At 37.1% G+C, this 22256-nt stretch overlaps 1 protein-coding gene and 1 pseudogene across 5 annotated transcripts; both read left to right on the forward strand.

Annotated features, from left to right (window-relative positions):
- Positions 1 to 241: 241 nt before the first annotated feature.
- On the forward strand, positions 242 to 9052 carry LOC123531710 (uncharacterized). 5 transcript variants are annotated; one of them, XM_053517111.1, is made up of 10 exons: positions 242 to 1306; positions 2376 to 2455; positions 3704 to 3849; positions 5992 to 6137; positions 6377 to 6509; positions 7129 to 7263; positions 7387 to 7527; positions 7686 to 7820; positions 8008 to 8156; positions 8649 to 9052. In XM_053517111.1, exons 1-9 carry the CDS (start codon positions 777 to 779, stop codon positions 8095 to 8097), a joined length of 1536 nt encoding a protein of 511 aa, XP_053373086.1. In that variant the 5' UTR covers positions 242 to 776; the 3' UTR covers positions 8098 to 8156; positions 8649 to 9052. The 5 variants fall into 5 exon arrangements, with proteins under 5 accessions (XP_053373086.1, XP_053373085.1, XP_053373087.1 ...); XM_053517110.1 differs by lacking the exon at positions 8649 to 9052 and adding an exon at positions 8374 to 8609; XM_053517113.1 differs by lacking the exon at positions 8649 to 9052 and adding an exon at positions 8374 to 8607 and having other exon boundaries at positions 994 to 1166.
- Positions 9053 to 12763: 3711 nt separating this feature from the next.
- The window catches only part of LOC123530874 (kinesin-like protein KIF13A), a 57738-nt pseudogene continuing 48245 nt past the window's right edge, over positions 12764 to 22256 (forward strand).

The raw sequence follows: 22256 nt of genomic DNA on the forward strand, positions 1-22256 counted from the left end.
CATACTAAATTCCTCCAGCGTACATCCTGTGTACTATGTAGTCCACAGCATGTACGCAGCAAGTAGTACGCGGCAGAGCTCATTTGCATGTCAAAAGTGTACTACAAACGTACTATCGGTGTATGTGCGGTGTATATCCTGCGTACTATTGATTTCAGTACACATCATGTACGCATCATATACGCTGTATGTACACAGCAAGAGTACGCAGCAGGCCTTTTTCTTCTGTAAGGGTGCGCAAAAAACACCCTCTTCCCCAGTAATTTTGGATAAATATTTTTTATACAAATAAATGTAAGTCATTTATTTATACAGAATATTTACCAATTTTGTTTTTGTTTACACCAGTTGGTGTTGTAAGTGAAAACTATTAGATGGTGTGTTCAATTTTATAAATAACCGATTGCAATCAAATATTTCTAAGGTGGCCGACTTTATCATCTGTCCGGGTTTATCATCAGTACCAGTAGTGGTTTTTATATAAACACCGGTTTGACGACAGTGTTTGTGAGGATTCATTGTCGTAAGAAACTTAGTTGTGACTGTGACAGGAAGTTGTCTAAAATTATCGTGTCACCTATTTTTCGCGACGTTCTGAAAGACAAGTTTTGGGCATATTCTTCGTTGTGTGGTGATAGACAGTAGGTGGATTATGGAAACAGAAGCGTCTCAATATGTAGAATCGGTGTTTTCCACGAACAGTGCGGAAAAGGTATCAACAACACCTTCGAGAACCAGGAAAAGACATTTTTCAGAATCTTCAGATATAAATAGTGATGCTCAGACTAAGAAAAAAAAAAAAGGATGATGTTAGTGAAGGGGAAAGGATAGATGATTCAAGGGACATGAAAGAGCTCATTTTAAAGTTGTCAAAGGAGGTGAGAATGTTGTCAGATAGATTTAGTTCAAGGATTGATGCATTGGAAGAACAGTTCTCTGGATCAGAAAAGCGCATAATAGACAAAATGACAAAAGTTTTTGATAAACATATAAGTTCAGAGGTGTCACGCATGAAAAATGACATGACAAAAGAGATAGAGAACAAGATTGGTGACCTGCGTAGTGAGCTCTCTACGGATATGGATGAGATGAACCAGAAGATTAACGAGATTTCTGGTAATGACAGTTATGTGAAAAAACAGGATGATATCGCACTTAATATTGTGGTACGTAATTTGTCATTTAACACTTCTGAAAATATTCATAAGAAAATGACAGATTTGACACAGAAAGTTCTTCAACTGCCAGAAGTCTCGTATGTACGAGTAGAACGTAAGGAGGCGATGTCAGCTAGGCAGTACACCAGGTATCAAGTCAACTCGTCCCCCAGTCAACTTGTATCCGATTTGGTCATTTCGTCCCCTAAAATTGGTCATTTCGTCCCCCCCTTGATAAAATTTGGTCCACTCGTCCCCCCCTTGGTCAATTTCCCCCTTTTGATAAACTCGTCCCCCTTTTGATAAACTCGTACCCTTTTTGTAATTTAATTCCAATAAATATTATGAGGATTTTTTATTTTCTTACATAAATTTGTACTTAAATTAAGTTAAAATCGTTTTCTAAAAATTGTGACTTTCAGTTGAGTTATTTTTTATAGTTCACTATAGAATATATATATATAAAAAAAAAATAATAAAATGCCCTTGGAAATAAAAAGAAAAGTAAGACAATAATTAACTTTTTACGATTCATAGCAAGAAAAAAGAAGCCAATAATCGGTATAATTGAATATAAATTAATTGATTAGTAATGGAAGTATAATTAGATTAAAGTCTTTTAGTGGCGCTAAACTTAACAAACATTTTAATCTGTTGGCACTTTAAAATTTTAAATTTATTCGATAATTATAACTAGTTGTAATTAGAACTGATAATTAGATAATTGATAATTAGAATGCAAATGAAAATTAAAGGATTAATAGAATCCCATGTAAGTAGTCAATCAATTAAATACTGACACACTTCTAATCACAAGATAAGATATGCGGTACTTTAATTAATAGGTGATAATGCGACATTGTAAAGGTGATAATTATATTATAACAGAGAGGACAGTTAAGAAAACAATTTGTTGAAAGTACGAAAAAACAACATCAAAGCACCAAAATAATAGAGACTAATGATTGCAACTGTCTTTGAACTACCGGCGTCCAAATGTATATAAACTTTCTATATGAGGTAAGCAATCACTTTCTGCTTAATTATCACAGTGTTAAAGTTATTTGACGAAGGATTATTAGATATATAAATTTTCTGTATTAAATTTAGATTTTTATTCTGTGTTAGACGTGCAAAGATCTATAGGATTAATATTGATTGACTTTAATATAAAGTGCTTAGAATGTCGTCGTCTTCACCTCTCTGCATCTTTTGCAGCAAGAGAGTGCATGCTCACCATCATGCAATTTCGTGTGATATGTGCGGTAACTGGCAGCACAGAAAATGTGGATCAACAGGTAAGAATTTTTATGCCCCCTAAGGGAGGCATATAGTTTTTGAACCGTCTGTCCGTCTGTCAGTCTGTCGGTCTGTCAGTCTGTCAGTCTGTCCGCAATTTTCGTGTCCGGTCCATATCTTTGTCATCGATGGATGGATTTTCAAATAACATGGCATGAATGTGTACCACAGTAAGACGACGTGTCGCGCGCAAGACCCAGGTCCGTAGCTCAAAGGTCAAGGTCACACTTAGACATTAAAGGAGAGTGCATTGATGGGCTTGTCCGGTCCATATCTTTGTCATCGATGGATGGATTTTCAAATAACTTGGCATGAATGTGTACCACAGTAAGACGACGTGTCGCGCGCAAGACCCAGGTCCGTAGCTCAAAGGTCAAGGTCACACTTAGACATTGAAGGATATTGCATTGATGGGCGTGTCCGGTCCATATCTTTGTCATCGATGGATGGATTTTCAAATAACTTGGCATGAATGTGTACCACAGTATGACAACGTGTCCCGCGCAAGACCCAGGTCCCTAGCTCAAAGGTCAAGGTCACACTTAGACATTAAAGGATAGTGCATTGATGGGCGTGTCCGGTCCATATCTTTGTCAACCATAGATGGATTTTCAAATAACTTGGCATGAATGTGTACCACAGTAAGACGACGTGTCGCGCGCAAGACCCAGGTCCGTAGCCCAAAGGTCAAGGTCACACTTAGACGTTAAAGGTCATTTTTCATGATAGTGCATTGATGGGCGTGTCCGGTCCATATCTTTGTCATTCATGCATGGATTTTAAAATAACTACGCATGAATGTGTGGCACAGTAAGACGACGTGTCGCCCGCAAGACCCAGCTCCGTAGGTCAAAGGTCCTAAACTCTAACATCGGCCATAACTACTCATTCAAAGTGCCATCGGGGGCATATGTCATCCTATGGAGACAGCTCTTGTTATATATATTTTAATTTTCGGACCTGATCCATATCATCATCCGCTGTTCTGATATGAGAACAACGTAACATTTCTCATACCCAGTTTAAAATCGAGAAAATGATAAGTAAGAGTAATAATAGAATTGTATCAATTATGTTACAAATTAGTACAAAACGAAATAGATTATATCATAAAGACTCGTCATAATCTAGTGACCTACCTTTTCTGCCCACGTGAACTTCGTGCAAACTTATTTGGTCAATCTCTTTTAAAAAATTTAGTTTGGGCCGCGTCTTTAAGAAAATTGTTTTTTCTCATTAATTTACAGGTATCACTGTAAAACAGTATAAGGCTGCTGTTGCTGCTGGGTCAGATTTGGCATTTATATGTGCACCATGTGAACTGAAAATTCCGCCAGTAGACGATGATCACGATAGCGTAACAGATGACGAAATTCAAATGGATCTTGAGCAGGTATTGTAGAATAAATGTTTAAAAATCTATTATTTGTATTTCACTTCTGCAAATATCATATCAGCACAGGATAATTGACTCATAACATACACACATCACTTATTCACCGATGTGATTATAATGCATATAGATGGTTTTAATGTCTGGTAAGAATTGCTTGTTACTCCATAACTTCCAGGAAGCGGACTCAACAGTGGTTACAATAAGCTTAAAGCTTTCATCAAAATCGAGCTAAACAAATTAGTATACCCTTACAGAAGAAAAAGGCCTGCTGCGTACTCTTGCTGTGTACATACAGCGTATATGATGCGTACATGATGTGTACTGAAATCAATAGTACGCAGGATATACACCGCACATACACCGATAGTACGTTTGTAGTACACTTTTGACATGCAAATGAGCTCTGCCGCGTACTACTTGCTGCGTACATGCTGTGGACTACATAGTACACAGGATGTACGCTGGAGGAATTTAGTATGCGAGAAATAGTACGCAGCATGTACGCGGCACATACACTTTTCACATGCAAATGAGCCTGCGGTGTACTACCCCTGCGGCGTACATGCTGTGTACTCCTGCGGCGTACATGCTGTGTACTCCTGGCCCGAGTCCTGCGGCGTACATGCTGTGTACTCCTGCTGCATACATGCTGTGTACTCTTGTGGCGAAACTGCTGTGATAATGTAAATTCCTTACCCCACCAACTTTCGTATGCAAATGCTGATCATTTGGACAGAAAAAAACATAACAAAGATAAGTGACATGCATCAATAAGTATTTACCCTTACCAAAATGATGTAGATTGATGTTATCAAATAAATTAGTATGCTTTTCTCCATCCACTTATCAATGAAATAAATCAATTTTTGTAGCATGTAATTTGGTAAACATTTGAAGAAAATGGCGTAACTGCATCAAGGGGAAACAACTTTAATGCAACTAAATATAAGTGTTATGATTTATTATAGACGATGTGTGCGTAGTATGTATTTATTTTGATTAAAATCCATCTGAGAACAATCTAGGACTGGAATTATATAAGCATTTATACACTTTTACGTCCGTAAAAAGTAGCGCACCAATAAATTTTGGATTGATTTTTTCCAATGGGGCAAGCGCAATTAGCCAAAAACGTTCTGAAAATATACGAGCGGCAAATCCGATGAACAACTTTTTAATTTGGCGAGGCCTTAATGAGTTAACATAATGAGCATTAAAGCCTTTATAAAACATGATAGAGTGGTGTTTTGCTTAAGAGAATTCAAATAACAGTGAGAGCTATTAATTCTTCTCATTCGGGTGCTGTTGAGGCATTATCTTGGTAATTATTTCATGTATTACAAAATGTAATGCAACGAAGTTCAAATAAGGCTTTTCAATTATCCAAGTTACAAAGCTCCAGGATTAATTCAAAATGAAAAAGAATATATTTTTACACTGCATGCAAGGTGCAGCTCAGAAATCACTAAGATGTAAGCTTCACAAATGAACATTGCAAATAGTTTGGCAAATTTTTATTGTTCAGAATACCGGTAATCTGAACTATTCTACGCTATTAAGATAAAAGTTACTCGGACATCAAGTTCTTGCTTCCAAAAAAAAAAAAAAATGTACAAATCCTTCCTGCATGAAGTCCCTCCCGCGTATATGAAGTTTACTTCAGACTTTAACTTATAAAAAAAAAACTAAGTATAAATGCCAAAAGAAATTGTACAAGTCTTTCCCGTGTATATGAAGTGTACTGCACAAATTTCAAAGTATCTGCGGTGTACATGCAGTGTACTATTTTCTTGTACAAGTCCCTCCTGCGTACATGCAGTGTACTCCTTAAATTTTCAGAGTCTGTGCTGCGTACTTGAAGTGTACTAGTGACCTCCTGCGTACATGCTGTGTACTCGTCGAAATAGTACACGGCATGTACGCGGCATGCGGTGTATGTAAAATGTACTCCTCTGGCGTACTACTGTGTTCGCGGCATATACACAGCAAATACGCAGCATGTACGCCACAGAGGCTTGCTTCTGTAAGGGTAAACTAAATATTATTGTGTATGGGCCCGTTGCCTTAAATGCAAATAAAAAAAGTTTTGCATGCAGACGTTATGCATGTGAGGATAGATTGTACTTTTCTTTTTTAAAGGATTCCGAACAGCACACACGTTCTACAGACAACCTGGAGAGATCAACAAATACAGACGATGTCGAGATGCAGGAATCTATGGCAGTGAATAATGAGTCAGTGAGAATCGACGTTTCTTTTGCTGAGCCTAACGTGATTGTCGAAAGGTAAGTGTTAATAGCCGTTAACAAAAAAGAAATTTCACCGATCCTAAGCAGGTTTAAATATGATTCGTTCTTCATTAAGTGAATTACATGGTTTCTCATAGGTTCATATTAGAGTTTATACATTCTAACGGGAATCTTTATTTATCGTCATATAGTACGAGCGGTAAAGCTCGTACGTAACTTTTGACTGTTTATTCTTTCCGAACAGACAGGCAAAGAACGAAATTTGTTTGTTACAGATCTATTCTCGATCCACCTCCAACAGCCACCTTGATCGATGATAGACCGGTTGAATTCGAACTGATTCCTGGCGGTACGCAGAGGGGGAAGGACTTGCTGGTTGATTCCAGAGGATACTCGTACAATGTGAAGGTAATTGAATAAAAAAAATGCATAAGTCACTATTACTATTATAATCACGATTACTATAATGAGAAACAAAATACTTCGTTTTAAAATTGAATATACATTATATTATTATAAAAATAAAATAAGATTACATGAGCGTCTTTCCGCATTGAAATTATTTAACTCGTTGAATAAAATTTAGTATTTTATTCAACTCGTTTGATACATTCAATATGAAAAAACACTCATGTAATATCCTTTATTAATATGCACATTTTCCACTGTAGGAGGTTTGAGGGCGCACACGGAAGTGGCGGTGTGCTGTGTGTAATGGTTCCATGAAGTGTCCATCAGGGGTCATAGAGCGGGAGGGACAGTTTAAAGGTAGTGGATCTGACCATATACACGAACCGGACCCAGCGCGTTGTGTCACAGCCAAGGTCACAAATAAGGTAACAAAAGCAAGAAATATGAAAAAATTATTATTATTATTGCAGTAATGAAAAAAAGGACATAAAAATATCCGAAATACACTTCAGCTAATGTTATTCAATGAAGAATTGTACTGAACAGTCTGTTCGTTCTAAGCATGTCGAAACATTGCAAAGTTACTTCTTTTCAGGTGAAAGATTTGGCTTCCAAGGATATGTTTAAATCGGCGCGCACGATTACGGAGGAGGTGTCGGATGGGGTGACGGGAATCACAAATGTTGAACCATTCAATAAGCGGTACCGGAAAGATTTACGACCAGAAGATCCAAAAAACCTGGACTTTGAGGTAATTTTGTGTTATTTTAAATATTTACATTCTCAATTGGCATGTCATGAATTGCGATGTGTTGTTAAATGTGTATCGACTTTCAGTACTCTGCAACGTTTTTTTGTTTTCTTGCATTTTCAGTTGAACGAGAACGACTTACCGCCAGCATTCCTCAGGGGTGACATCCGTGTTGGTGCAAAACGTCACTTGATATTCGCGTCAGATCAGCAACTCGATCTTCTTCGTCAGGCCAAACGCTGGTACATTGACGGCACGTTTAAGGTAATTGAATACTTGCATTTATTGAATACTTGTATTTATATACGTCGGTTTCATTTCATAACTGGGGATATATGACTGCCAAAAAAAACAGCATCACTATCAAAATGAAAATAATATTTCCATGGTTTACCGGCATGCTCAGAATGATTACTTTTCAGGTGGTACGTGAACCATTCACACAGCTACTGTCTATTCATGCGTTCGTGCGCCCTGGTGATTGCAGCAAACAGGTCCCATTGGTCTACATATTCATGTCAAGAAGATCAACAGCTGACTACGTCAAGGTTCTTCAGGTAAGATGTTTGGAAATCAACAATGGCATTTTTTTTTCCAGAAAAATATATAACCATGATATGGCTCATCTGTTAAAACAGTTATCTTTCAGTAATTGTTTTTTAACTCTACGTGCTTACAGATAAATTATGAAAATGGTAGAGGTAAGTGAGTAAAAAAAAACAACATTTATTTTGTATTCTTCAGGCTGTGGGTCGAATGTTGAAAGGCCAGTGCGTTGTCGAGGGATTCGTGGTGGATTATGAACAGGCTTTATGGAAGGCAGTACGTCTTTGAGGGGGCCGACATCCGTGGTTGCGCGTTCCACTGGGGACAGGCAGTTTGGAAACGTGGTGGTACGTCACTTACAAATAATGATATGATGTAGCTTCAGATTTACAAATCATTCTCATGATATTTATGCGGAGAGATTATTTATATGACTAGGTATATTAAGTGCTCTAAGTAATACATGGTACTGGATAAAAAACATGTAAGATCGTTATATTCTTTATAACATTTTTAATACAGATACTGTATCATACATTGCCATCAACAAATCATTCATTTCAGAATCTAGGCCTTTCCACACAATACACGCAGGACGTAGGGACATACTGCTACATCCGAAAACTGTTATGCTTACCGTTCCTCCCACCAGAGCATATCCAACCAACGTTCTACGCCCTGTGTGATCTCAACTCAGCAGACCACCTGAAGCCGTTACTGAAGTACATCCATCACACTTGGCTACAGTCATCCACATGGCCTGTCACATCATGGTCCGTGTTTTAATAATAAATCACTGAAAACTGTATATTTATGATCTTTTTAATTATGTTTTACAGGTACACAAACGAGAACCTTTCGACGACTAGACTTCTGAAAGAAATGTCTTTAGTGTACAGACACCCGATAACAAGCTAAATGCTATGTGAAGTGTGCATGTAGAACAGACATTCAAAGTGTAACGGACATAAATCATGAACATTGATGAACACATAGTTATGAATTCAAATACTATTTCATAATTTATATTACAGTTATTGCATGTTATACATGTGTACCAGATTACAAGTGCTAATTAATAAATGTTATGTGAAGTGTGTAGTACAGACATTCAAAGTGTTACGAAATAAAACATTAACATTGATGAATACATATAGTTGTGAATCCAATTACTATTTATTGCATGTTATACATGTGTACATTATCTATTTCAATGAAATAAATTAAACAAACACTAGTCTAGTTTCTTTATAGTACCCCCCGACAACAAAGTTGTAAGGGGGGGTATACTGGTTTCAGGTTGTCTGTCTGTCTGTCCGTAGACGCAATCTTGTGCGCACCATCTCTCCTTATCCCCTTGACAGAATTTAATGAAACTTCACACAAGTGATCAGTACCAACAGTAGTTGTGCATGGGGCATGTTAGGTTCTTTTAGAAAAAAAATTTGCAGAGTTATGGAACTTTGTTTTTTTGTTACTATACTATATACATAGACACAGTCTTGTGCGCACCATCTCTCCTCATCCCCTTGACACAATTTAATGAAACTTCACACAAGTGATCAGTACCAACAGTAGTTGAGCATGGGGCATGTTAGGTTCTTTTAGAAAAAAAATTTGTAGAGTTATGGGACTTTGTTTTTTTGTTACTATACTATATACATAGACACAATCTTGTGCGCACCATCTCTCCTCATCCCCTTGACAAAATTTAATGAAACTTCACACAAGTGATCAGTAACAACACTAGTTGTGCATGGGGCATGTTAGATTATTTCAGAAAAAAAATTTGCAGAGTTATGGGACTTTGTTTTTTTTTTTACTATACTATATACATAGACACAATCTTGTGCGCACCATCTCTCCTCATCCCCTTGACACAATTTAATGAAACTTCACACAAGTGATCAGTAACAACAGTAGTTGTGCATGGGGCATGTTAGGTTCTTTCAGCGACAAAAATTGCAGAGTTATGGGACTTTGTTTCTTGTTAACATACTATGTACATACAGTCTGCATATGCAATCTTGTGCGTGCCTAATCTACCAAACCCTTTCACACAATTTAATGAAACTTCACACAAGTGATCAGTACCAACCCTAGTTGTGCATGGTGCATGTTACATTCTTTTAGATAAATATTCTGCATAGTTATGGGACTTTGTTTTTTGTTACTATACTGTATACATACAGTCTATATACATACAGTCCACATAACTATGCAATCTTGTGTGCGTCAAATTGCAATGTACTGTGTCAGTGCATGAGGGGGTACATTCATCACCTTTAGTGATAGCTCTAGTTTTTACTATATTATTTTATATTTTGTTATATTATTAGCCATAACTTGGTATACAAATGTATGCGAAAAGCTTTAGCTGATAATAATCACATTAAAAGTTGTTAAAATACGCTGATTGGAAGGTGTTAATGCTGATTAACTGCTTGAGAAGTTGTTGATTAACTGAATGAAACGCGGTAAAAGTTAATTAGACGGACGGAGGAAATTATTTGTTATAAAAAAGGTGTAGTCTTATATTAAAAATACGAACATTAAAAAATCAACTGTTTTCGCATACTTGCAAAAAAAAAAAAAAAAAAAAAAACTGTACTGAAAATATTAGTCAGTTAACTGGTTATAATAAAAGAAGGATATTAATCACATTAAAAGTCTTGATTGGAAGGTGTTAATGGTATTTAATTGCATCAGAAGGTGTTGATTGACGGAATAAAATGTGCTAATAGTTGATTATATTTAGGAAATTAATCTTATTCAAAAGATGGAAATTAAGCAGAAAAAAATACGAATATTAAAAATTAATCCTGCAGACTTACATAATAAAAAATATAATAATAATAATAATAAAAAAACATAAAAAAAATCCAGAAAATCCTCTGGTTCAATTGATCGTTTTTGACGCATTTTTTTTAAACAAACAAAAACATATTTATATTTTTAGCATTAAATATACTTCTTTTTTATAAAAAAGAAATACTGAAGACAAAAATAAGATTCTAGCAGCAAAAAGCAAGTTAGGGAAAACCCCCTTACAGAAGCAAGCCTCTGTGGCGTACATGCTGCGTATTTGCTGTGTATATGCCGCGAACACAGTAGTACGCCAGAGGAGTACATTTTACATACACCGCATGCCGCGTACATGCCGCGAACTATTTCGACGAGTACACAGCATGTACGCAGGAGGTCACTAGTACACTTCAAGTACGCAGCACAGACTCTGAAAATTTAAGGAGTACACTGCATGTACGCAGGAGGGACTTGTACAAGAAAATAGTACACTGCATGTACACCGCAGATACTTTGAAATTTGTGCAGTACACTTCATATACGTGGGAAAGACTTGTACAATTTCTTTTGGCATTTATACTTAGTTTTTTTTTTATAAGTTAAAGTCTGAAGTAAACTTCATATACGCGGGAGGGACTTGTTCTTTTCTTTTGGTGTTTATACTTTGAATTTTTTTAGGTAAAAGTCTGAAGTACACTTCATGCAGGAAGGATTTGTACATTTTTTTTTTTTTTGGAAGCAAGAACTTGATTTCCGAGTAACTTTTATCTTAATAGCATAGAATAATTCAGATTACCGGTATTCTGAACAATGAAAATTTGCCAAACTATTTGCAATGTTCATTTGTGAAGCTTACATCTTAGTGATTTCTGAGCTGCACCTTGCATGCAGTGTAAAAATATATTCTTTTTCATTTTGAATTAATCCTGGAGCTTTCTAACTTGGATAATTGAAAAGCCTTATTTGAACTTCGTTGCATTACATTTTGTAATACATGAAATAATTACCAAGATAATGCCTCAACAGAGCCCGAATGAGAAGAATTAATAGCTCTCACTGTTATTTGAATACTCTTAAGCAAAACACCATTCTATCATGTTTTATAAAGGCTTTAATGCTCATTATGTTAACTCATTAAGGCCTCACCAAATTAAAAAGTTGTTCATCGTATATTTTCAGAACGTTTTTGGCTAATTGCGCTCGCCCCATTGGAAAAAATCAATCCAAAATTTTTTGGTGCGCTACTTTTTACGGACGTAAAAGTGTATAAATGCTTATATAATTCCAGTCCTAGATTGTTCTCAGATGGATTCTAATCAAAATAAATACATACTACGCACACATCATCTATAATAAATCATAACACTTACATTTAGTTGCATTAAAGTTGTTTCCCCTTGATGCAGTTACGCCATTTTCTTCAAATGTTTACCAAATTACATGCTACAAAAATTGATTTATTTCATTGAAAAGTGGATGAAGAAAAGCATACTAATTTATTTGATAACATCAATCTACATTATTTTGGTAAGGGTAAATAATTATTGATACATGTCACTTATCTTTTTTCTGTTTTTTTCTGTCCAAATGATCAGCATTTGCATACGAAAGTTGGTGGGGTAAGGAATTTACATTATCACAGCAGTTTCGCCACAAGAGTACACAGCATGTATGCAGCAGGAGTACACAGCATGTACGCCGCAGGACTCGGGCCAGGAGTACACAGCATGTACGCCGCAGGAGTACACTGCATGTACGCCGCAGGGGTAGTACACCGCAGGCTCATTTGCATGTGAAAAGTGTATGTGCCGCGTACATGCTGCGTACTATTTCCCGCATACTAAATTCCTCCAGCGTACATCCTGTGTACTATGTAGTCCACAGCATGTACGCAGCAAGTAGTACGCGGCAGAGCTCATTTGCATGTCAAAAGTGTACTACAAACGTACTATCGGTGTATGTGCGGTGTATATCCTGCGTACTATTTAAAGCCCTTGATTTCAGTACACATCATGTACGCATCATATACGCTGTATGTACACAGCAAGAGTACGCAGCAGGCCTTTTTCTTCTGTAAGGACCCTTTTCTACAAAAAAAGTATTCATACACAGTGACCAGACAAAGGAGGAAAGACGCCTTGTGTCTAATATGAGGATGCTGGTGAATGCCATCAACAAAGGCCAGACAAATTTGAAAGTTCGGGGTACCCGTGTAGTAGATGGAGTATTGAAGGAGCAGTCTACAAATGAACAATCTATGAAAGGCTCAGATGCCGGTGACTATAATAACTCTTGTGAAAATCATAGTGATCGTGTAAATGGTGGTAATCAACATAACATTTCTAACGATAGTGAAAATAAAGATAAATTTTCTAGGGTAAATGGTAACTTTCGTGGTGCCCATGGTGGACGCGGAGCATGGTCGTTTGGTGGAACAAACCGGGGAAACAGTCGTGGCAACAGTCGTGGCACTAGAGGACAAGGTCGTGGCAGATACGGAAATTTCTGATTTAAGTCAGGATTTTGGAACGTTAATTGTTTTAATAAAAATTTTAATTCTGACAATTTTAAAGTTAGGGAGGCATGTATTGGTACACTGACGAGATAAAGAAACGCCTCATTCAAACTCGGTATACAATTTTTCGTTAACCGTGATTCAAAATTAGAAAAGAACAATTCCATTCGCAAATTAGATGCTTTACAAGAATTTATGGTCAATAAGAAATCATTTCATTGTCGCATTAAGCTTAAATCTTGAATTTTAATAGCCCGGTCGGAGAAATTGCATTAGAAAAATCAGTAGCGTGTGTGGCCACCTCTGCTAGCAACCACAGCAGCATGGCGACGCCTCATAGAGCCGCACCAGTTGCGTAACAGATACCGTGGGATTCTGGCCCACTCCTGGTGCAGCGCTGCTACCAGTTCCCGGACGTTTGCTGGCTAGGGTTAACGTTGGCGTAACCGCCGTCCGAGATAATCCCACGCGTGTTCAATCGGATTGCAGTCCGGTGAACATGCCGGCCAAGGTAAAACATTAATGTTTCTAGCCTTCTACCCTGGTGACGCGTGCAACGTGAGGTCGCGCGTTGTCGTGCTGATAGACTAATCCTTGACGTTGACGGAATAAAGGGACAACTACATGACGTAATATCTGGTCGATGTAACGCCTGGCTGTGAGATTACCTTGGTAAACGACGAGTTGGGACTTAAACCTATGGTTGATTGCTGCCCACACCATTACTCCATCTCCACCGTAACGATTGTGCTCCAAAACGCAATTGTTTGCGTAGCGTTCATGGCGTCGTCTATAGACACGGATACGTCCGTCGGCGTTCCACAAGTTGAAACGCGACTCGTCACTGAACACTACGTTCTGCCAACGCTGGCCGCGATGGTTGCGGGCCCAAATAAGACGTTGGTGACGGTGGCGTAACGTTAGAATTAGACCGCGGTAGGGCCTACGACAGGTAATTCCGCGTTCCCTGAGTCGATTTCTCACTGTATGTCAACTTATTGGACGTCCACGGTTACCTACAACTATACGTGACTGAATTGCGCCGTCACAAATCTGTCACGTAAATGACGTTGACGTATATAATTATCCTGTCGTATTGACGTTACACGCGGTCTACCTGAACGTGGTCTATCGATAGACGTTCCCGTGTCTCTAACACGTCGAATAAGACGCACAATTGTCGAACGAGAGACGTTAAAACGTCTAGCAACTTGTTCCTGCGTTCGCCCACATTCAAGCATAGCCAAAACCTGAGCCCTCTCTTCAGAATTCAGCCTCGGCATTACGAAAACTAATGTTTTTTTTTCAGAGAATAGCTGAAAATATGGTTGTGTGTCGTATTACACATGTACATGTGCAAAAATCGTTCAATCAAACCACATGGTTTACATGCACGGACTGCACGAGGAAATCATGACCAGGTACAAGAAGTGAACAAATGGCTGAATGAAATCGCGCGAGTTTTTGTTCACTGTGTTTGTCGGTCAGAGTACATGTAGATTTATTACATTTCACAACAATTAAAAGCGTTAGGAAAAAAATAACGCCAAATTTCAATGAGGCGTTTCTTTATCTCGTCAGTATATTTTAGAACTTGATATTATAGGGGTTGCTGAAACCCACTTGAAAGCTGGTGAAAACATTGATTTAAATCAATGTTGGGCGGTTAAAACCGCCCCCGGTTTTAACCAGCGGTTTTAACCGGTTAAAACTGCCCCGGTCAGTACTCCATGAAGTGGTCAATACCGGTCAATACTGGTCGATTGGTCAGTACTGGTCAATTAGTCAATACTGACTGTTAAAATATTCTGCAGAGTTTATGAACAATTTCAATAATGACTGTTAAGAGCATTTCGGGCTTGATGAAGGTGTTTGCATGCATTATATTTATTTAAAGCAACCAAATCAATACCCCCAAATTTGTCAAAAGTGGTTGATTTGTCAGTACTGGTTGATACTGGTCATTAAACTGCTAATTTAACTGAACTTCATTCGTAGAAAGTATTTCATAAACTGTGGCAGTTAAGTGTTTGATTCACAAGACTTAGTGTTAAATCTAATTATTTTCACAGTCACTGGAATAAAATTCAATGAAAAATTGGTGCGAACAACTGGACCCTTGATGAAAGTGGTTTAATTGTGTTTTGATAGCAAGTCCCTTACAGAAGAAAAAGGCCTGCTGCGTACTCTTGCTGTGTACATACAGCGTATATGATGCGTACATGATGTGTACTGAAATCAATAGTACGCAGGATATACACCGCACATACACCGATAGTACGTTTGTAGTACACTTTTGACATGCAAATGAGCTCTGCCGCGTACTACTTGCTGCGTACATGCTGTGGACTACATAGTACACAGGATGTACGCTGGAGGAATTTAGTATGCGAGAAATAGTACGCAGCATGTACACGGCACATACACTTTTCACATGCAAATGAGCCTGCGGTGTACTACCCCTGCGGCGTACATGCTGTGTACTCCTGCGGTGTACATGCTGTGTACTCCTGCGGCGTACATGCTGTGTACTCCTGGCCCGAGTCCTGCGGCGTACATGCTGTGTACTTCTGCTGCATACATGCTGTGTACTCTTGTGGCGAAACTGCTGTGATAATGTAAATTCCTTACCCCACCAAATTTCGTATGCAAATGCTGATCATTTGGACAGAAAAAAACAGAAAAAAGATAAGTGACATGCATCAATAAGTATTTACCCTTACCAAAATAATGTAGATTGATGTTATCAAATAAATTAGTATGCTTTTCTCCATCCACTTTTCAATGAAATAAATCAATTTTTGTAGCATGTAATTTGGTAAACATTTGAAGAAAATGGCGTAACTGCATCAAGGGAAACAACTTTAATGCAACTTAATATAAGTGTTATGATTTATTATAGACGATGTGTGCGTAGTATGTATTTATTTTGATTAAAATCCATCTGAGAACAATCTAGGACTGGAATTATATAAGCATTTATACACTTTTACGTCCGTAAAAAGTAGCGCACCAAAAAATTTTGGATTGATTTTTTCCAATGGGGCAAGCGCAATTAGCCAAAAACGTTCTGAAAATATACGAGCGGCAAATCCGATGAACAACTTTTTAATTTGGTGAGGCCTTAATGAGTTAACATAATGAGCATTAAAGCCTTTATAAAACATGATAGAGTGGTGTTTTGCTTAAGAGTATTCAAATAACAGTGAGAGCTATTAATTCTTCTCATTCGGGCGCTGTTGCGGCATTATCTTGGTGATTATTTCATGTATAACAAAATGTAATGCAACGAAGTTCAAATAAGGCTTTTCAATTATCCAAGTTAGAAAGCTCCAGGATTAATTCAAAATGAAAAAGAATATATTTTTACACTGCATGCAAGATGCAGCTCAGAAATCACTAAGATGTAAGCTTCACAAATGAACATTGTAAATAGTTTGGCAAATTTTTATTGTTCAGAATACCGGTAATCTGAACTATTCTATGCTATTAAGATAAAAGTTACTCGGAAATAAAGTTCTTGCTTCCAAAAAAAAAAATGTACAAATCCTTCCTGCATGAAGTCCCTCCCGCGTATATGAAGTTTACTTCAGACTTTAACTTATAAAAAAAAATTTAATATAAATGCCAAAAAAAACTGTACAAGTCTTTCCCGCGGATATTAAGTGTACTGCACAAATTTTCAGAGTCTGTGCTGCGTACTTGAAGTGTACTAGTGACCTCCTGCGTACATGCTGTGTACTAGTCGAAATTGTACACGGCATGTACGCGGCATGCGGTGTATGTAAAATGTACTCCTCTGGCGTACTACTGTGTTCGCGGCATATACACAGCAAATACGCAGCATGTACGCCACAGAGGCTTGCTTCTGTAAGGGGTGTCACATCGCCTAATTGACACCATGTCTTACAATATACAATAGATTATATTTTGCAGGCCTGTCTATCTAGTCACTAATTAGCTGTGATGATCAATAATCCCACTGTATTAATGAGACCTGTGCTTGAACATGGTAACTTTATCTTAATACAAAAATTACTTATGCAATCAAAGTATTCAAATGACCAGTATTGACCACTATATGTGTAGATCAGGGATACTGTGTATGACCAAAATTTGAATTGACCAGTACTGTCCATTTCAGTGAGTGTAACTTATAGTAATATTTTTTTAATTAATTCAAAATAAAGGCTACTGTAACATGTGTAAGAAGATAAAAGCATTGAATAAACCAGATTTGACCACTGACCAGTCTAAGTATATTGTCCAGAACTGAGCCTGACCAGAACACATTGCCAAGGACCAAAACTGAATCGGCCAGTATTGACCACTATACTTTTTTATGAACAAAATTTTATATCATTCAAATTGCATTATTATTTTTACATTACTGTTACAGCCTGTTCTAATCTGTGAATGTGCATTATGTAAAAGTGTTGAATTAACCAGTATTGACCACCCAAGAGTGACCAAAGTATTGAATCGACCAGTATTGACCGGTTTTAACCAGTATTGACCGCCGGCCCGGTCAATACTCATATTGACCGGCTTTTTGCCAACATTGATTTAAATGGCTATAAATGGTATGGAAACAATAGAAATGATATACATGTAAATGCCTGGACAGGTTCAGGAGGGGTGGGACTGTTGATTAAAACTGAAATATTGGAAGAATACTATGTTTCAATTGTAGAATGTTCATTTGAAGGCATCTTATGGGTATGCCTTAGTCATAAATATGCAAATAGTTGTTTATACTGCTGTGTTTGTTATTTGCCGCCAAAATCTTCAACACGATTAATTGATGCTAAGATGTATTTTGATAATTTACTTACTAGTATATATGAGTTTCAAAATAAAGGTGAAATCTGTATTTTTGGCGATTTTAATGGTCGCTGTGGTGAATTACCAGATTTTATAGAAGGAATTTATGATTTGCCTTCAAGAGAAGTTATTGATTATACATCCAATAGTTATGGAGAGTTACTTTTAAACTTTTTGATTGATGTAAATTTTGTAATGTTAAATGGTAGAAACTGCTTGAAAAATGACTTTACCTGCATACGCCCACAGGGATGTTCTGTTGTGGATTATTGCCTGGTGAGCCATGAATCTTTGCACCTTTACAGTAATTTCACAGTAATAAGGTCTAGAGAACTAGTACAAAAAGCTGGTGTACAGGGATTAATGGGAATTCCTGATCATTCTTTGCTTACTTGGGAGTTTAACTTCGACAGAAATATTCAAAGTCGTAATCATAATGTTTCTGATGTAAGGGTCAATGCAGATAATGTTAGATTTCAAGTAAATAATATTCCAAATGATTTATTTTCTGGTTAGTGTTATGTCTAGAGCGACACAACGGGGCGCCACGCCCTGCCCTTTTTTACTGCCGCCACGCTGCCCTTAAAATGTGCCCTCTTGCCTTTGATCTTCTGCTAAATCCCGCCAATTTCCCTGTTGACATGCCTCGACGATTTTTTGATCAGCAAATTACGTCACGGCAAATGCACACAGGTAACGAGAATCAATATAGTGTTAAAACTAATTGATAAAGAGTATGGATCCTGTGTAATGTCAGAAAGGCGCTTGTAAGCGGCCAGCTGATTACCGAGCACGTGAAAAGTGCCCTAGATTTTTTTGTGCAAAATTTAAATTAGCCTAGACCGTTGTTTAGTATGATAACAAGTATATATCAATGCAGTTTGATTCTACTGTAATTTCAACTAGAAAATGCACAAATTTTAATGAATATTGAAAGTAAAAGAAAGTTTATAATGTCCGTTCACGAGTCTTATTACTCCCGATGTCGTATGCATTTTTTCCATATTTCCTTCAAAACACAGGCAATCGGCGTGTGACTTTGACCCCTTATGAATGATGGACCCCCCACCCTGTTCTCTACAACCCAGATCCCAAACATAATAACAGAAAAACACATTTCCAAAAAAAAAAAAAATGCTATATATAAAAAAAATAAAGGTATGGTACTTTACGGCCAAACATTAAGGAAAAAATGGAATGGCCTCAGTAACGATCCCACTGCGTACACAATTTTCGGTCGATTTTTGAAAATCTGGTCTTAATCAACGCATAAAGCATAAATCTTAACGGTAAACATGCACTTTGGTCTCAAGGCTGCATCATTTTGATGCAGCGAGACGCTATTCTTTGACAAAATCATCTCGTACACGATGTGACCTAACCTGTATATTTCTCGGGCCAATCACAGGCAATCGGCGTGTGACTTTGACCCCTTATAAATGATGGACCCCCCACCCTGTTCTCTACAACCCAGATCCCAAACATAACAGAAACAGCCTTCTGTAAAGTTGTACTAAACTGCGTATTTAAGGCATTAGTTAGGTACAGCCTTCTGTAAAGTTGTACTAAACTGCGTATTTAAGGCATTAGTTAGGTAGAATCTTTTTCAAAACCTGGTTATCAAATTCAGAAATACCTTTGGTTAGAAATGTCAGTTTTTCATGGAATTTCAATCTTCTTATAATAGTAATGAGTTTGAGTTGCTGAGTTGTGTTAAAGTGCATGCTGGGTATATTAGCAGTTTTAAGACTTTGTTTCTGCGGCAGATTGACAGGTCCAAGGCCCTTGTTGGACCTCCAGTGCCTAATGGTTAAGATGACTAACTATGAAACTCTTGCCCCTTAGTGCTTCAGGTGTGTGCACTGATCGGGAAGTAGAATTCTTTCATTTGAGGAAGTCACCCAGCTGGGTTCTAGAACGTTCTTTGGTTTCTAGGCTTATCCTTCCAGCAGTCTGGGTTGTTGTCGTATAACCTTACACCAGTTATAGGCAAATGTTTGCTTCAGTGAATGTTTTCAGTTATTAACAATATCTTTATAACAGAATGACCGGGACTATTTAAAAAGGACTCAAAATTATTCTAGTGTTATGAAATGTTGCATGTCTTTAGCATATTTTTATCAATTATTAAAAGCAGCTGTGCATCGAGAGAAACAGTCAAGGTGAAATGTACAAGAAACTTAATTTCTCATCGGACATGTTAAATATTTTATCTCTTTCAGGATGACGGACCACCTCAGAAAGGAGACCCATTCTATGAATCATATGAGAACCACAATCTGATTGGGGTAGCTAATGTGTTTCTGGACTAACTTTTTTATGATGTTAAACTGGACCATCAAGTACCAATCATCAGTCAGCAGGGAGAGGTAGGCTGTTTTATATTATAATACTCTATTTATTTATTTTTTAAAGTCCGGCAATGGAGTGTCAGATTCAGTGGCTGAAAGTCTGATTTAAAGCCATTAAGGAGCTTAATTGAATTACAGTTTATACTTGATGAATGCACTTTAAGTCAATACAAATGCCTGTTTGAAAACTCAAAAAGGAGTCATGGACCAGGTGTTGATTCTGTTGAAAGCTTGTCTGTTTTTGCCTTCCACCACAGTACTCAGCGTTACGTATTTTAAAAAAACACACAACAAAAAATAGGCTGCCTTTGGCTAAATGATGGTGGAAGAAAGTTCTTAGTTCAGAATGCACACATACATGAATATATTTAACATAGTTTGTAAAGAATACCGACATAAAATATATTTGGTAGACCTTAAATACAACCAATTAGTAACATAAATGTCATTAAAAGTCATGTATATATATACAGGTTGCCGGCAAACTACATATGGAGATATCTAAGCTGGGCAGCGGGATCATGGATCGTTATGCAGACATAAATGATGATAGTGACGATGAGGAAGGCAATGAAGATGATGCTGATCAATCAATGTCAGTAGAAGCACCGCTTATAATCAGAGTAAAATAAATGCTTTTTTCTTCTTGCCAAATTTTCAATAATCTGCGCTAATTGGTGTGTCATTGAGGTGAAGCAACAATTTAAACAGCAACAGAACATTTTAATACTCGAAAAGCTATTGTGATTAGTTTCAATTTATACACAGAAAGTAATATGATTGATATTTGTCAAACATTTTCTAAGTTTAACTGTTAATGTTTGTTTTAATATGTCCTTTATAGGTAAAGATTTGTGAAGCAAAAGGCCTGCGAAAGGATCTATCAAATTTTGTGTTCTGCCAGTACTCTTTCTGGGGTCATGATGACCCCATCTCTGTCCCACCAGAGTTACACCCAGACACTAGTAAAAAGGACACCAAATGTATCAAGATTAACCATGAAAGGGTAAGCACATAGAATGTTTTAAGTTAGCAATGTTAGAGCAAGACGACTGGTCACTAATATATCAAGAACAATCTTTGGGCTAGGGCATTACTGATATTATTGTAGAACCCCACTAAACTGTGCCATCTGCAATTGAGATATATCATAAGATTTTCCATTTTAAATTTACAACTGCAAAATCATGCATGGAATCCTTGCATATAAATATCAGATATTTTATCATGAAAGTGTAGTTTTCTATTGTAGTTCTACTTTCAACATATTTGCAAAAAATATTCTGAAAATCTAAGACAATTTTTTGCTTAAAAAAATATGCTCAAACTTCTTTTGCAGGATTTTAAAGTGTACATGTCAGAAGAGTTCATTGAGCATGCCCAGGAAGGGGCATTATCTATCGAGGTCTGGGGACATAAAGTTGTTGGGTTTGGTCAGCAGAACTCCCAGGAAGACAGTGTGGCTAGATCCAACTCTCTTGTTGACAGGTATAATGATAATAAATACCTTGCTTAAATCACTTACTCATCACTGCCCTGAGTGCACCACAAGGATGTTCAGTTATTTCATGTAAGGAATTCCTCCAGCTAGCACACTGATAATGGGTGGTTTTAACAAAGTTCCCACCCATATCTGGAATGATGCTCGTAGGGGAGGGGTCTTCCTCCACCGTTGAAAGCTAAAGTTGCAGTATGTCATAAATTACACAATCTTACCCATTAAAGTACTTCATATATCATTCTAAAATTGAAAATTTGATGTACTGAAGTGAATAACTACTGCATTAATGATTATATATGACAAGATTTTACCTATTATTTATGCTTTTAAGTTATTACAATATGCATAGATGAAAAAATTAAGCCAGGTATACATGATGTTGCAAGCATGGTGAGTTAATAAACATCTTATAGAACCTGCAAGATACCATAATAAGAAACTCTAACTAATA

Source organism: Mercenaria mercenaria, chromosome 11 (genome assembly GCF_021730395.1).
Source record: "Mercenaria mercenaria strain notata chromosome 11, MADL_Memer_1, whole genome shotgun sequence".
In the NCBI taxonomy this organism is placed as follows: domain Eukaryota; kingdom Metazoa; phylum Mollusca; class Bivalvia; order Venerida; family Veneridae; genus Mercenaria; species Mercenaria mercenaria.